This window comes from Callithrix jacchus, chromosome 6 (genome assembly GCF_049354715.1).
Source record: "Callithrix jacchus isolate 240 chromosome 6, calJac240_pri, whole genome shotgun sequence".
Lineage (NCBI taxonomy): Eukaryota > Metazoa > Chordata > Mammalia > Primates > Cebidae > Callithrix > Callithrix jacchus.
The window spans coordinates 29,189,346-29,205,956 of record NC_133507.1 but is presented as its reverse complement, the minus strand read 5'-3'; the positions used below and the strand labels follow the sequence as shown (position 1 = coordinate 29,205,956).

The following is a 16,611-nucleotide window of genomic DNA, read 5'->3' as shown; positions in this document are numbered from 1 at the left end:
CGTGCCCCGGGGCGGCGCGGGCGCAGGGGCGCGTGCGCAGCGGGCTGCAATTGGCTGGGGCAGCGGCTGCGCGGGTCGCGGTGCTGTGAGGTCAGCCGGCGCTGGCAAATCCGGTCCAGGATGTAGAGCTGGCGGTGCCTGACGGCACGTCTGACGTGAAGTTGGGTGGGGTAGAGAGTAGGGGGCGGTAGTCGGGGGTGGTGGGAGAAGGAGGAGGCGGCGAATCACTTATAAATGGCGCCGAAGCAGGACCCGAAGCCTAAATTCCAGGAGGGTAAGTGGGAGTCTTTCGGAAAATGGCACCTAAGGACGCAGGAGATAAAGGCGGGCTGGGGGTGGTTGAGGTTTGGGGGCTGGGGGCGGCGCGGGCTGCGCCCTGAGAAGGCGGTGGACTGTGCTTTGTGCAGGGAAAGGGCATTGCGGATGGTAATTCCAATGCGTCACTGTGAGAAAGCGCTTTGTGAAGCGAGAGCGCTACGCAGGCGTTAGAGCGGGAGAGCGAGCGTTTGGCGCGTGGCACACCTTCGTCGAGTGTTATTTTTCTGAGGAAGAGGGCGCGGAGAGAGCAGCCTATTGTAGGGAGGCGACGGGAGCGCCATGGCGGCGCTGAGGGGAAGTGATGTGGCAGCGGGGGCGGGGGGGGCAGCGGCCGTTTCGGGCGGTCCTGCGGGGCGCCCGGCCGCTTGTGCGGCCACGACTGGCGGTTCGGTGTTGCCTGGAGCCCCGCGGTGGCCGCGTTCGGGGGAGACTCGGAGCTGCGGAAAGGGGGGTGGGTTTGGCGGCCCGGGCGGGAGAACTGCGTTGTAAAATGGCCGTTGCAAAATGGTGGCGCCATCATGGCCACCGGCGTCTCGGCTCTGTGTGCAGGCGCAGCGCCCCCTTCTGTGACGACCGCAACGTTGCCAGGGCCCTCCGGTTCAGAGTGGTGGGTGGGGACAAAAAAAAAAGGTTCAGTGGGATGAGCGTTTTTCTCTGCTTTGTGTTGCCTAGAGGCATCACTTTGCTGTGCTTCGGCGCACTGCCAGGATCCTACCGTGATGTGAGTGCGCCCTCGCTGTGCAGTTGCTTGTAAAAAGTGAATAAAAATGAGCGGAATGTTGTGTTACGGCGTTTACATTTGTAAGTCCCACGGCCTCGACATTTTTTAAATGCAGCAATTGATTAGTTTGATTAGTTGCAGTGTTTAACAATCATCTGGAAGTTGAGTTTATTTTTAATTGGCTTTCGATGACGTTTTGGCTCAGGTTAGATTGGCTTCCAGTGGGAGGCAGCTCTACATTTTCGTAGCGCATCAATTAACGTATAATAAGGTGGAGGTCTAACAGCTAAAAAGGAAGTAAAATAATTTTGGAAAGGAGGAACACTTGAAAATTCCTTTTCATTGCTATGAAAATTTGTGCTAGTTACCTTAAATACGATGTCTACAAGTTTTTGATTTTTGTTCAAGGGAGTTTTAGACTTGCATTAGAATTCCTTTTAGAGCCGTAAACGCAAAACCAAAGTACTGCATATTTTAAGTTTATGGGCTATTTAAGGGGGCTTTGGGAGTATTTTTGTTAATGAGTGACTTCCTTTGTTTAAATTTTTGAGACGGAGTCTCACTCCGTCACCCAGGCAGGAGTGCCAGTGGCGCTATCTCGGCTCACTGCAACCTCTGGCACCCCCCCTCCCCCACCGCAAGCCTCCGACGTCAGCCTCCCAAGTAGATGGGATTACCAACTCGGGCTGCGACGCCAGGCTAAAGTTTTTTTGTTTTGTTTTTCGGTTTTATTGTTGTTGTTTTTATTTTGTATTTTTGATAGAGACGGGTTTTCATGTTGCCCAGTGTGGTCTCGAACTCCTGTCCTCAAGCGATCCACCCTCCTCGGTTTCCTAAAGTGGTGGGATTACAGGCGTGAGCCACCGTGCTAGACGGTGACTGACTTTTAATACCCATCTTCCACCTTGAGAAGGGGGGCTCTACCTTCTGTGGATTCATTATTTTACTAGGCAATTTAGAGCAGATACTCTTTTTTTTTTTTTTTCCTCCCTTAAAGGGGACCGAGGCCCCGAAGCGGGCCGATGGTCTTTTTATTTTTTCCCGAGACAGAGTTTGGCTCTTCTTGCCCAGGCTGCAGTGCAATGGCACGATCTCACCTCACCGCAGTTTTCACCTCCTAGGTTCAAGCGATTCCTTTGCCTCAGCTTCCCGAGTAGCTGGGATTACAGATGTGCGCCAGCATGCCCCACTAATTTTGTTTCTTTTCGTAGAGACGAGATTTCTTCATGTTGGTCAGGCTGGTACTCAAACTCCGGACCTCAGGTGATCCACCCGCCTCCCAAACTGCTGGAATTATAGGCGTGAGCCACCGCGCCCGGCCTCCGAGCAGATATTCTTTTTTTTCTTTTTTTTTTTTTTTTTGAGACGGAGTTTCGCTCTTGTTACCCAGGCTGGAGTGCAGTGGCGCGATCTCGGCTCACCTCAACCTCCCCCTCCTGGGTTCCGGCAATTCTCCTGCCTCAGCCTCCTGAGTAGCTGGGATTACAGGCACGCGCCACCATGCCCAGCTAATTTTTTTGTATTTTTAGTAGAGACAGGGTTTCACCATGTTGACCAGGATGGTCTCGATCTCTTGAGCTCGTGATCCACCCGCCTCGGCCTCCCAAAGTGCTGGGATTACAGGCTTGAGCCACCGCGCCCGGAGTCAGTGGATATAATCCAGAGGGCACGTGAATTTGAATGAGGAAGGTTTTTTTCCCCCCCCCATTTAGCTGAAGTTTAGCATTTCAATTTACAGTGTAAATCCTCCCCAACCACGGAAAAAATGAAACCCGCATTAGTATTTGCAGTATATTTTCATATCTCCGCATTACAATTGTGGAAGTTGCATTCAATTATCACTTACTCTTTCCTGTTTTTTCTACGTTAAGGTAGTTACTGGATTAGCCACTAAGTCTTGTTTAAAAATTAGTATCAAATAAGGAGCTAAAATGTCGTAGAACATGACATTTAAAACGTTTTGATGTTTCAGCACAGTTGGTTCCCTTTGTACTACTGTGTGTTTTATGTATTTATGAAACTATTTGGCTCGTAGGCTATATCAAACTGTCAAGGCACAAAAAGTTGATCGCTGCAGTAGGAACAGATTAAAAATGGCTGTTCTGGAGGAAGCGCTTTAATTCTAGAGGGTTGCTAGAAGAGAATTACTTGTGCTGTTAAGTGGTATAATCGGAAAAGAGTAGGAACCAGGGTATCCCCCCGGTAAGGTTTTGAAAGCTATGTAAGAGTCTCTCTGTACTTAACATTACTTTCCAGGTGTGCTTTCTACTTGTGTTTAGAACAATTGTATAACCACCTTTTAAAATGATTTTAATTATTTTATAAGATAATCGGAGAATATCTTGCAAGGGAAAAGGAATATTTGATGAATGCTAACAGAACTGTCTCGAAACACTGCATTTTCCGTAATGGTAGAAAAAAGCGACGAGGAATAGTGTTTTTAATTCTTGTAAACTTGTAAAAAAAAATACTTGTAAACTTGCAAACATTTTTTTTTTGAGATGGAGTCTCGCTCTTTTACGAGGTTGGAGTGCAGTGGCAAGATCTTGGCTCACTGCAACCTCTGCCTCCCAGGTTAAAGTGATTCTCCTGCCTCAGCCTCCCAAGTAGCTGGGATTACAGGCGCGTGCCACCACACCCAGCTAATTTTTGTATTTTTAGTAGAGATGGGGTTTCATCATATTGGCCAGGATGGTCTTGATCTCTCGACCTCAGGATCCACCCACCTAGGCCTTCCAAAGTGCTGGGATTACAGGCATGACCCACCGTGCTTGGCCTGTTTTTTCATTAAATAATAATGGCATGCAGTATATGTTCTATAAGCAATTCTTAAGGCATAGGGATTGCTTTGCACTGGACTTGGTCTTTCTTCCATTGGAAATTCTCTTTTGTTTCGCGTTTGTTTTGCAAGAAGCATTTGCTGTCCTGGGTCTGTCTGCTCAGCTAGCTGTAAATTCTTTCAACAGAATACTAGGGTCATTAGCTAGAGTGGAGGTCAAAGGGCTTTGGCTTCGGTACAGTTTTTTTCTGGCAGCGGCAGCGAAGGCGACAAAAATGGTAGGCCATTTTCAGAGTGCCTTTAAAATGTACCTGGACAGTGAAATTATGAAACACAGATCTGATCCGATCTCTGGTGCTGTTGTTTATTAGCAGTATATAGTTTACCCATTTGGGTTCTTGTTCATGGACTGTTGGAGAAGTCTTTGATCTCCCTGTTTTCCAGTCTCCACTTTAATTCAGAAATGCTGTGCATAGGCCCAGCAGCCTCTACCAGTGATTCTTTATAGAGTGAACTTTTTTTTTTTGAGACGGAGTTTCGCTTTCATTACCCAGGTTCTGGAGTGCAATGGCGTGATCTCAGCTCACCGCAACCTCCGCCTCCTGGATTCCGGCGATTCTCCTGCCTCAGCCTCCTGAGTAGCTGGGATTACAGGCATGTGCCATCATGCCCAGCTAATTTTTTGTGTTTTTAGTAGAGACGGGGTTTCACCATGTTGACCAGGATGGTTTCGATGTCTTGACCTCATGAGCCACCGCGCCTGGCCCATAGAGTGAACTATTTAGAAGAATTAAAGAACTGATTTAAAAATAGACGCTGGGCGCAGTGGCTCACACCTGTAATCCCCCCACTTTGGGAGGTGGAGGCGGGTGAATCAGAAAGTCAGGAGTTTGAGACCGGCCTGGCCAATATGGTGAGACCCTGTCTCTCTTAAAAATACAAACAGTAAGGCCTGGCGCGGTGGCTCAAGCCTGTAATCCCAGCACTTTGGGAGGTCGAGGTGGGTGGATCACGAGGTCAGGAGATCGAGATCATCCTGATCAACATGGTGAAACCCTGTCTCTACTAAAAATACAAAAAAATTAGCTGGGCATGGTGGCACGTGCCTGTAGTCCCAGCTACTCAGGAGGCCGAGTCAGGAGAATTGCCTGAACCCAGGAGGCGGAGGTTGCCGTGAGCTGAGATCGCGCCATTGCACTCCAGCCTGGGTAACAAGAGTGAAACTCCGTCTCAAAAAAAAACCAAAAAACAAACATGAGCCGAGAATGGTGGCACACTACTATACTGCAGCCTGGGTGACAGTGCAAGACTCTGTCTTAAATATGTATATATATAAATAGTTTGTGCTTTGGGAGATTCTCGTGATTAGGTCTCTGGTGAGGCTTGAGAATAAATAGTTTTAAAAAATACTTTAAATTTTATTTTAAACGTTAAATTTTACTTCTTTTGAGGCAGAGTCTTACTCTGTTACCCAGGCTGGAGTTCAGTGGTGTGATCTTGGCTCACTGCAACCTCCAGCTCCTGGGTTCAAGCTATTCTCCTATCTCAGCCTCTCAGGTAACTGGGATTACAGGCTAATTTTTGTATTTTTAATAGAGATGGGGTTCTGCCTTGTTGGCCAGACTAGTCTTGAACTCCTGGCCTCAGGTGATGCACTCACCTCGGCCTCTCAGTGCTGGGGATTACAGGCGTAAGCCACTGCGCCCGGCCTGCTCTTTTAATTTTAGAGCTAAAAAAGAGCTGATACTCATGGATACTTCAGTTGTTCATGGGTCTGATGAACAGACAAATGATGCTTCTAAGACTTCCAGGTCTTCACATTTTGTTTAGTCTCGCAAGTAGACTCAACATAGACTGTTAAGTTCCAAAGATTAGGAATTATTGTCTTATTTTTTTTGTTCTTTGAAGCACCTTGGCACCTAGAACATCATTCCACATTTGAGAAATGAGCATAGTAAGACAGACCCCTTAATGCAGTCGTCTCTGATGCATATTGATACTTTAACATGTAGGATACTTAGTAAAAGAGTTAGAAGCAGAGGTACAAGTGAAAGGTAAAGTCCTATACATAAAAACAGATGAGGAAAGCATTTAAAAAACTGTGTTTTCAGATATACAGTTAAAACCAACCAACTAACCTTGACAGCTTTGCAGGAGATTCTGCTTATGTGCTTAACAGGTGAAAGGTAATGTGATTAAGTAGATGACCTGCTAATAAATTGTATTTGTTTTCACCATCAGATAGCAACATGTTTCTGTTGCAGCGTATGATTGAAGTTTGAGCCAAAGTGGTACTCATTTTTCCTAATTTGGCTGGGAATATCCTAATAAAAGTGTGATGAGTCTCTAAGATGTGAATCTTTTTGTATATGAGAAGGAATTATAATTAATGTGGTGCTTTTTCCTCCTTTACAGGTGAGCGAGTGCTGTGCTTTCATGGGCCACTTCTGTATGAAGCAAAGGTATGAAACCTGTTTTCTTTCGAGAAGTTGGCCAAAACTACTGGATAGATCTATTTAATATATAGGTTCTGTGTTTTGTTGTTGCCTCAGTAAGAGCGTTGCCTTTTATAGGTTCATAGTTCATGTATTTCTTCATCTTTCTGGGATTTTTATTGTTTTGCTTAGTGGTTCAAATTAAAAGATTGCTACTCTCTTCCATTTTCTTTCTCCCATTTTTCTTGCTGATCTGGAAGTAGCGTTTGATAAGGGGAAGGTGGGTTGTGGGAGCAAAAAAAGCATTTTGTGGTTAATGACTTGGTGAGAAACATGGCCAAAATTACTTTTAAATGTAAATATATATTGATTAATCATTGAGCTAATTATATTTGGTTAAAGGTAAAAGCTAATATTAAAAGTGAATACATTTAACTTTTTTTTTTTTTTTTTTTTTTGAGACAGTCTCGCTCTGTCAGCAGGCTGGAGTGCAGTAGTGTAGTTTCAGCTCACTGAAACTTCCGCCTCCTGGGTTCAAGCGATTCTGCCTCAGCTGTGACGCCCAGCTAATTTTTATATATTTAGTAGAGGGGGGGGGTTTCACCATGTTGGCCAGGATGGTCTCAATCTCTTGACATCGTGATCCTCCCGCCTGGCCTCCCAAAGTGCTGGGATTACAGGCTGAGCCACCGTGCCATATGTTTAATTTTGAATCAAATGTGTTCCTGGCTCTACACTTAAGTTTCGATTGTTTGGGAAAGTTTGAATTCTGGGAGGCTCCCTTTGTATCAGCGTGTGCTCAAGTTATAAAAACTGATTTTACATTTAGCTGAAGGTAAGCAGGAGAAGGCATTCCAAAGTCAAACGTTTCAGCACTGTTTTTCTGCTTTTTTTAGTATAAATAGTTAAGACTTGATTATACTTTGAACAGTTGTAGCTCTAAAAAATGAACCTATAAAATAAACAGTGCAATGTTTAAAGGCAATTTCTGCATAAATTGTTATTGAATAGTTCTATGTGTGTCTGAAAATAGTCTTAATTGTAAAGTATCAGTTCTAACTAAATATTAACCATTTTCACTACTTTTTTTTTCCGTGTTGTAAATACACTTAAGTATATTTTTAAAGTTCTAAACAGCCAGGCGCGGTTGGCTCATGCCTGTAGTTTCTCCTGCCCAAAAGGGTGAGGCTAGAGGATTACTCCCAGGAGTTCAGGGGGCAACAAAGGGAGACTGTCTCTTTTTTTGTTTGTTTGTTTGAGACGGAGTTTTGCTTTGGTTGCCCAGGCTGGAGTGCGATGGCGCGATCTCGTCTCACCACAACCTCTGCCTCCTTGGTTCAGGCAATTCTCCTGCCTCAGCCTCCTGACTAGCTGGGATTACAGGCATGTGCCACCATGCCCAGCTAATTTTTTGTATTTTTAGTAGAGACAGGGTTTCACCATGTTGACCAGGATGGTCTCAATCTCTCTACCTTGTGATCCACCCGCCTCGGCCTCCCTAAGTGCTGGGATTACAGGCGTGAGCCACCGCGCCCAGCTTACTGTCTCTTAAAAAAAAAAAAAAAAAAAAATCCCTAAAATGGCTGGATCCGGATATGGGGAGATGGTCAGGAATTTCTAAGTATATGCATATATTCTCATCTTTTTTTTTTTTTTTTTTGAGACAGAATCTTGCTGCGTTGAGGCTGGAGTGCAGTAGCAGGATATCAGCTCACTGCAGCTGCAACCTCTGCCTCCTGGGTTCAAGCGATTCTCCTGCCTCAGTCTCCCGAGTAGCTGGGATTACAGGCATGTGCCACCATGCCCAGCTAATTTGTGGATTTTTAGTAGAGACGGGGGTTTCACCATGTTGGTCAAACTGGTCTCGAACTCCCAACCTCCTGATCCATCTGCCTTGACCTCCCAAAGTGTTGGGATTACAGGTGTAAGCTACCGCGCCCAGCCAGTATATATGTATGTACGTGTATCTTAATGATACCTTTAAACATTTTAGAAGTATCAAATTAAGGCTCATGGCCAGGTGCCATGATGTACAAACCTGTACTCCCAGGGCTTTGGGAGCTGAGGCAGGAGGATTGCTTGAGGCCGGGAGTTGGAGACCAGTGTGGGCAACATAGGAAGACTGTCTCTGCCAGAAAAAAAAAAAAAAATTATGTGTTCCTGAAAAATTATGTCCCTGAATGCTATTTTTCTTGTGTCAACTTCTGGCGAACTTTACTAAACTGGCTGATTTTTCTCCTGGCAGCTGACACTGATGAACAATTTTTGAATTGAAGCTATTAAAACAAATTAAACTGTTGTGGGTATTTTGGTTTGTGTCTTATAAAGACTTAAATCCAAAACTAGATACTCATCACTTGTCATAGTTAATGACTTTTTCTTCTAATAATTCCTTTTGTTTGGCTGCTTTTTTTCCTTCGTTCAACCTGATGTTTTGCTGCTTTTAAGAAAAATGCAAAATGTTTTATATTCACTGCTTTACAGGTTATTTAAGGTGATTTTTCTGAAACAGGTCCCTTTACTGCCTTTCATAAGCTAACGAGTTCTTGTATAATATAGTTTAAAGGCATTGCTTTAGAGGAATTAGCTTTTGAAATAAATACAGCTACTGGCTGATTAGACTGATGGAAAACAAGCAGCTTTCATTAGCTGTCCTTTTGTAGTCTGTTGATTTAAGATTTAGGGTAACCTTTTATGCTTGTGGTTCTCAGCTTTGTTGGACCTTTTGTGACTAATCTGCAGTTTTTGTTGTAACAAGTATTGTATAAGCTTAACTAGTGTTCTCTTCGGCATTTTGTTTAGGCCACCATAAAGCTTGTGTAGAGTGTCTCTGAAGGAACATTTGAAAAAGGTAGTGTGTCTGTTTTAAAAAAAGGTCTAAGTGAATTATCATTTTTTTAAATTTCAGTGTGTAAAGGTTGCCATAAAGGACAAACAAGTGAAATACTTCATACATTACAGTGGTTGGAATAAAAAGTGAGTATTAGATCTTAAAATTTTATTTATAATTAACAAGATAGCTTGTATCACTGACTAGCATAACAAGCATATGCTTTTCAATTTTCAATTCTTCTGTGGTTTTAATGTAATATGGTACATATTGAAGTAAGAAATTGAGAAAATAATGATCATTAGAAATTAGGGTACTCAGCCATTTTAATTTAAATGTACTTGGTTCTTGGGAGTATTTTATGTTCTAGCGTAATACTTAATAGTCATGTAGCCAACCAGTTATTCTGGTTGAATGTGGCAATCGCAAGTTTTTCTGTTTTTTTTTTTTTTTCCTCCTGGTTTTGGTACAGTTTTAGGATAGCCTAAATTTTTTGGCCTTATCACAAACATGTTGATTACATATGTTATTTCAAGCAGCTATGCTCAAAACCTGTTGGATTTTCTGTCTAGAAAAGAGAAAAGGATAAAGGTTTCTTGATTGGGAAATAATGACAGAGTTTGCCAACCCATTTTTTTGTTTTTTGGAAACATGATTTAGTGTTGACAGAAAATGACCTCACGTGACTCACTTTTTATTGTATGATAAGACACATAAATTCAATTATAGAGTCTCACCCCTAAGCCTTTTTTATTTTTAAGACAGAATTTCGTTCTTGTTACCCAGGCTGGAGTGCAGTGGCATGTTCTTGGCTCACTGCAACCTCCACCTCCTGGGTAGCTGGGATTACAAGCTCCTGCCACCATGCCCTGCTAATTTTTTGTATTTTTAGAAGAGACCGGGTTTCAACTTGTTGGCCAGGTTGGTCTTGAACTTTTGACCTCAGGTGATCCGCTTGCCTTGTGCTCCCAAAGTTTTGGGATTACAGGCATGAGCCACTTGGTCTGTTTTTTTTTTTTTTTTTTTTTTATGGTAAAGCACCGATGTTATTGACCTATTTCTAGGAATGGACAGTGGGTATAGATTGAACACATTCTAGAATGTCCATTCAGTGGAACTCTCAGTGATGGGACTTTTCTCCTTGGGCTTCACGAGATAACCCTGTCTAAAAATTTACCCAAGTCTCTTATTTGGTGATTGTAATTAAAAGATTTGTAATTTTTACTATGGGAGGTTTTACATTTTATTAATGATGCTTTGTTTTTCAAAGATAGCACTGCCCTTGCTATTTAATATGGTTCTTCAGGAATTGCTCTTCAGTAACTGAAGGCTTTGTGTCACCTGACTCAAGCTCTGGTGCCTGGTTTACCATGGGAGCAGTGCCATCTGATTTCATGAGTACTCTGTTATTATCGAAGGAAGTTTTTTCCCCTGTGAAGTTCGCTGGCCCTGTGACTTTGGTCTTGTTTCATTTAGTACTCTATCCAGGTGACTAATCCAGTTAATTTTATTTCTTGGTTAGAAAGTTGTTTTTACATATCAGATGCTTTCAGCTGAGAAGAATTTATCAGACCTTTCACTTCTCTTCTGTTAATATAAATTTGGAAAGGTAGAAATCTGAAGTGCATAAAAGTATCCTGAAACTTGTGGGTTTTTTCCCCAGTTAATAATTAAAGTGTTTTTTTTGAGACTGTTTTCCCTCTTGTTGCCCGAGCTGGAGTGCAATGCTGTGATCTTGGTTCAAGCGATTTTCCTGTCTCAGCCTCCCAAGTAGATGGAATTACAGGCGCATGCCACCATGCTCGGCTGATTTTTGTATTTTTAGTAGAGATGGGGTTTCATCATATTGGTCAGGCTGGTCTCAAACTCCTGGCCTCAGGTGATCTGCCTGCCATGGCCTCCCAAAGTGCTGGGATTATAGGCGTGAGCCACTACACCTGGCCTGATAATTAAAGTATTTCTAATAACGAGTGAGAGGTGGCCGCATGCTCCTGTAGTTCCAGCTACTTGGAAGGCTTAGGCAGGAGGATTGTTTGAGCCTAGGAGTTTGAGAGTACAGTGAGCTATGATGTGCCATTTGCACTCTAGCCTGAGTGACAGTGCAAGAACTGGACTCCTTTAAAAAGAAACAACATGTATTTCTAATAATAATAGGTAGTATCTAATAATGGTATGTAACTTTAGCCTCATGGACTTGTATTTTCCCAATTTTAGAAATTGAGAAAATAAAAATAAATAAATGAAAAATAGGAAATTGAGAAAATAATGGAGAAAACTTTTGGTAGAAGTAAACTGTGATTTTAATACTAAATGGATTCTAATATCTAGGAAACGAAAGTATCTGGTGACTCCTAGTGTATTTCATAGCTTTTTCTTCCTAAACAATGCCTTGCTAAAAATGCATTTCAGTATACTTATGTATATTTTACATACTGATATTCTGACAATACAATATCCAGATACAGTTGACAGTTGTAAGAATCTCATTTCTTTACAGGAAAGATAATATCTTGATTTTACACATACTACCAGTGGAAAAGTTAAAGACCATACAGGATATTAAAAAAAAAAAACAAAGCAAATTTATGGGTTAGGCCTCCTCCCCCCTCCTCTTGCATTTTTAAGGAGTTTAGAGTAAGGTGTGGTGGTGCCTATGGTTTTAGCTTGTTAGGAGGCTGAGGTTGAGCTCAGGAGTTTGAGGCCAGCCTGGACAACATAGCTAGACACCCCTTAGAATTAAATAAATAAGCAAATACAAATTTTAAAAAAGTGATTGCGGCTGGGCAGGGTGTATCATGCCTGTAATCTCAGCACTTTGGGAGGCCAAGACAGGTGGATCACTTGAGGTCAGGAGTTTGAGTCCAGCCTGGCCCACGTGGTGAAACCTCGTCTCTACTAAAAATAAAAAAATTAGCCGGGCACAGTGGTGCATGCCTGTAGTCCCAGCTGCTCCGGAGACTGAGGCAGGAGAATCTCTTGAACCTGGGAGGTGGAGGTTGCAGTGAGCCGAGATCGCACTACTGTATTCCAGCTTGGGCGACAGAGTGAGATTCAGGAAAAAAAAAAAAGTGATTGAACACGTTAAGGGAAACTATGAAAAGGGAATAGAGATATTTTTGAAAACTTTAAATTGTTTTAGAATTTCACTTTGTGAATACAGCTTTTTTGCTTAGTTCTTTTTCCACATATAATAGATACCCTGTATAAAATTGCACACATAGATAAGTGCAGTGCAAAGACTGGACTTTAAGTGGCATTTGTAGTTTGTCACAAATTGTGAAAATACCAAATGCTTGTATTTTCTGATTTTATTGCTTCAAAAAGTAATGGACATTTCTCTTTGGTGTATTGTAGTCCAGCAACTCAAAGAAATGATAGGTTTGTATAGATTTTTTGTTCTCATAATTTGACACATATTACTGATGGGGAAAATTTTTAAATGGCACCAAATATTAGAGATTTGTTACTATCTTTGTAGATGTATTGAGGAATATTAATATATCAGAAATGTGTTTGGTTTACTTAGTATGTAGATATATGTAATACTGAAAGAAGTTTAGCTTTAGAAAGTCTTTAAAGAAGCCTTTAAACTGATTTTGAAAGGGGGAGGAGTTATTCACATACCTAATAAGTGTGTTGTGTATTTAGTCTATGTAAATACTGCCCATGGATTATTGTGACTCTGGGAATTAGTCATGTTACCTTTAGAAAATTAGGAAATTATTTTATGCTTGACCTGTAGATAAAATTTTTTGCGTGGTTGGCCTTCAGTTATTACCATGGATCATTGTAAATTTGTGAATTGCACTCTCACAAATGACCTTTAGAAAATTCTGAAATTATCTTGTGTGTGACTTAAATATAAAAATTTCTGAATGTTCGACCTTCAGTTATTACCCTAGTAATGATGTTCCTTAGAGCAAAAGATGTTGTCCACTTCATTTTTCTTTGGTTCAGCAAGGATTTTCAGCTCTTTACATATAAAGGAAACTCTAGCTGTAACTTGCTGTTTAGATCAAGGTGCTTTTTTAAAATACGTTTTATCTATCAGTGGGAAGGGGTTTGTAAGGTTCTAAAATGGAACCTTGTGGAAATTAAAAATTGGCTAATTCCCTTTGATTTAGAATTGGAATAGACATAAATACACATAAATATCTCAAAAATAATCTCATTTAGAAAATGGTTTGTGGGGTGCTTTTTGAAATTCAACAAAACCTTAATCCCAAAATTGGAATTTCCTTAAACTTCAGTTAATGTTTTTTCAAAAACATAATAGAGGATTGAGATTTCTAACTTTTTGAACCTCATTGGAATTTGTTGACACAGACAAATATTCCATTTGTAAATGAATCTTAATAAAGCTGAAGCTAAATTCTGCACCTGGTTACTGAGATTACTTTGTACTATGCTGTCTGTATCAGAAGTGCTGTGAGGCCCAGGCGCTCTGAAAAATCTTTGAAGACACATGAGGATATTGTAGCCCTTTTTCCTGTTCCTGAAGGAGCTCCCTCAGTACACCACCCCCTCCTGACCTCTAGGTAAATGCATGTTTTGAAGTTTTCTCTAGGAAATCATGTTGAGGATTGCTTTTTATTATTTTCCTTTTGGCTGTATTATATAAGAGGTCAGAGGTGGGAAATTATTAAACAAAAGGAAATGTTAAACAATTTTTTTAAATTGGTTACTTTTTTAAATTGGTTACCTTGAGAATATACCTAATTGTGTCACTAAAGGAGCTCCATCAGCAGGAGAAAAGATTTACTGCTCAAAAAATTTAGCATTCCCTAAGAAATAACCTTGTCTTTGTTGGCTTTTTTGGGGGAAAAACAAGTCAGAAATTGTTTTGAACAAGCTTTTTGAAGTGCCAGAATGCCTTAATATTTTTAAGAGAGCTGGTTCTGCCTTCTAATTTAGAAAGCCAGCTTTCTGATCTGCCTCAGAAGTTAGTATGTGTTCATTTGTGAACGAATGAAGGTGAAGAATAGTGTCAAATTATTGTAATACTTTACAGATTTAGGTAGATCAATCTAGATGGTGTTTTGAGTATTGTAGACTTCTTTGTATATTTCTGACATACCTTTAGGGTTTGTTATTTTGTTCCAGGAATTCTCGTTTTACATGTATTCTTAATTTTTTGAGATAGGTACTGTTGTTATCCTTATTTCATAGATGATGAAATGAAAACCCAGAGAGCTGTATGGAACTTTGTCATTATACACAGCTAACTATCCAGTTGGTTTTATTATTTTTTTATTTTTGAGATCGAGTCTTACTCTTGTTGCCCAGCCTGGAGTGTAGTGGCGCAAACTCAGTTCACTGCAACTTGTACCTACTGGGTTCAAGTGATTTTCCTGCCTCAGGCCCACCCCCCACCCCTGAGCAGCTGCGACTACAGACACCTGGCTAATTTTTTGTATTTTTAGTAGAGACTGGGTTTCACCATGTTGGTCAGGCTGGTCTCACTTCTGACCTTGTGATCTGCCTGCATTGCCCTCCCAAAGTGCTGGGATTATGGGCGTGAGCCTGGCCAACATGGTGAAACCCCATCTCCTAAAAATACAAAAATTAAGCAAGGTGACATGTGCCTGTAGTCCCAGCTGCTCGGGAGGCTGAGGCAGGAGAATTGCTTGATCCCGGAGCCACTGTACTCCAGCCTGGGAGACAGAGCGAGACTCCATCTCCAAAATAAAAACGCGTTTTTAGCTGGGTGCGGTGGCTCACGCCTGTAATCCTAGCAGTTTGGGAGGCTGAGGTGGGTGGATCACCTGAGGTCAGGAGTTCAAGACCAGTCTGGCCATCATGGTGAAACCCCATCTTTTATTTATTTATTTTTTTGAGACGGAGTTTCACTCTTGTTACCCAGGCTGGAGTGCAATGGCGCGATCTCAGCTCACCGCAACCTCCGCCTCCTAGGTTCAGGCAATTCTCTTGCCTCAGCCTCCTGAGTAGCTGGGATTACAGGCACGTGCCACCATGCCCAGCTAATTTTTTGTACTTTTAGTAGAGACGGGGTTTCACCTGGTTGACCAGGATGGTCTTGATCTCTTGACCTTGTGATCCACCTGCCTTGGCCTCCCGAAGTGCTGGGATTACAGGCTTGAGCCACTGCGCCGGCCCCATCTTTTTAAAAAAAAAAAAAAAAAAAAAAAAGGTGTTTTTAATTCCTGTGCTTTATTTTTGGCAATTAAAGTCTTTAAGATAAGGCTAATCACATAGGTAATCTTAGGTTAAGTGCTATACTCTTAAGCCATTTCTAAAAATGATTTGAATAATCTACCTTCAGACTCTGGCAGCTTAGATTTGGAATGCTGCTTCTGAAAATTCAAAGTTTTTCGTTTTACAGAACAGACTTCCATTAGATTTTCGTTTTAGTTGAGAATATATTTGTAGTGTCAGTTCATCAAATTACTTCAGAGAAATCCAGTCTTGCCACTTGGATCTCAGAAAATTAATTGGAGAACAGAGTATTTTTGAGTGAAATTTTCACTTTCCTCTTTTTCAGTTGGGATGAGTGGGTTCCGGAGAGCCGAGTACTCAAATATGTGGACACCAATTTGCAGAAACAGCGAGAACTTCAAAAAGCCAATCAGTAAGTTTGTTTTGTGAACTGAATATTAAGGACAAATGCCTGTAGATTAATTTTTGGACATGGAATAAACAATGGAGATCACTGCCCACCCTGCCTATAACATGATTCCTGGTGTCTCTCAGCTGCTGTGTTACAGCTTTGACTTCAGGTGATGAAACAAGTCATTTCTAGGCAAAGGATGTAGCATACCTGCCATTACTTGAGCTTATCCTTAGACCTAGGTAGAAAACAGCAGAATGTTTGTTGGAAATTGCTGTAGGTGTGAACTCATTGATAAACATCTTTTTTCTTATTTTGGGAGCTCTGTGGGAGACACATTTGATGGGGAAACAAAGCAAACTAGGCATTTCCTATTTTGTCTTTCATATTTTTATTTATTTATTTTGTTTTTGAGACGGAGTTTCGCTGTTGTTACCAAGACTGGAGTGCAATGGCACGATTTCGGTTCACTGCAACCTCCGCCTCCTGGGTTCAAGCAATTCTCCTGCCTCAGCCTCCCAAGTAGCTGGGACTACAGGCGCCCACCACCATGCCCAGCTAATTTTTTTGTATTTTTAGTAGAGATGGGGTTTCACCTTGTTGACCAGGATGGTCTCGATCTCTTGACCTCGTGATCCACCCGCCTCGGCCTCCCAAAGTGCTGGGATTAATAGGCGTGAGCCGCTGTGCCTGGCCTTGTCTTTCATCTTTGAAAGCACAGGAAAAGAGACCCTGAAAGACTAATTTCAATGTTAAAATGTATATTTACAAAAATTAAAAAGATAGTTGGAAATGGGAACAAATAAAACAATGGGATTAGTAAATTTTAAAACAGAAATGGAATTTTCAGTGATTCGACAACAGTCTATTACAGTCACCTTAAAAAATATATATATATATATATTTATTTATTTAGACAGAGTTTTGCTCTTGTCACCCAGGCTGGAGTGCAGTGGCATA

The 16,611-nt window shown here is 41.6% G+C and overlaps 1 protein-coding gene across 4 annotated transcripts in view; it reads left to right on the top strand.

The window, feature by feature from the left end:
* The first annotated feature begins 172 nt into the window (after positions 1 to 172).
* Positions 173 to 16,611, top strand: part of MORF4L1 (mortality factor 4 like 1) — a 30,552-nt gene continuing 14,113 nt past the window's right edge. Inside the window, exons 1-5 of one of the 4 annotated variants that reach the window (XM_035304034.3) lie at positions 173 to 274; positions 6,234 to 6,280; positions 9,162 to 9,229; positions 13,508 to 13,621; positions 15,586 to 15,672. In XM_035304034.3, coding sequence (XP_035159925.1) covers positions 235 to 274; positions 6,234 to 6,280; positions 9,162 to 9,229; positions 13,508 to 13,621; positions 15,586 to 15,672 — 356 coding nt within the window. In that variant the 5' untranslated portion in view covers positions 173 to 234. Of the gene's footprint in view, positions 275 to 994; positions 1,120 to 6,233; positions 6,281 to 9,161; positions 9,230 to 13,504; positions 13,622 to 15,585; positions 15,673 to 16,611 lie in introns of those variants that run through there. The other 3 variants (XM_003733919.5, XM_002753364.6, XM_035304035.3) reach the window with 3 other exon arrangements.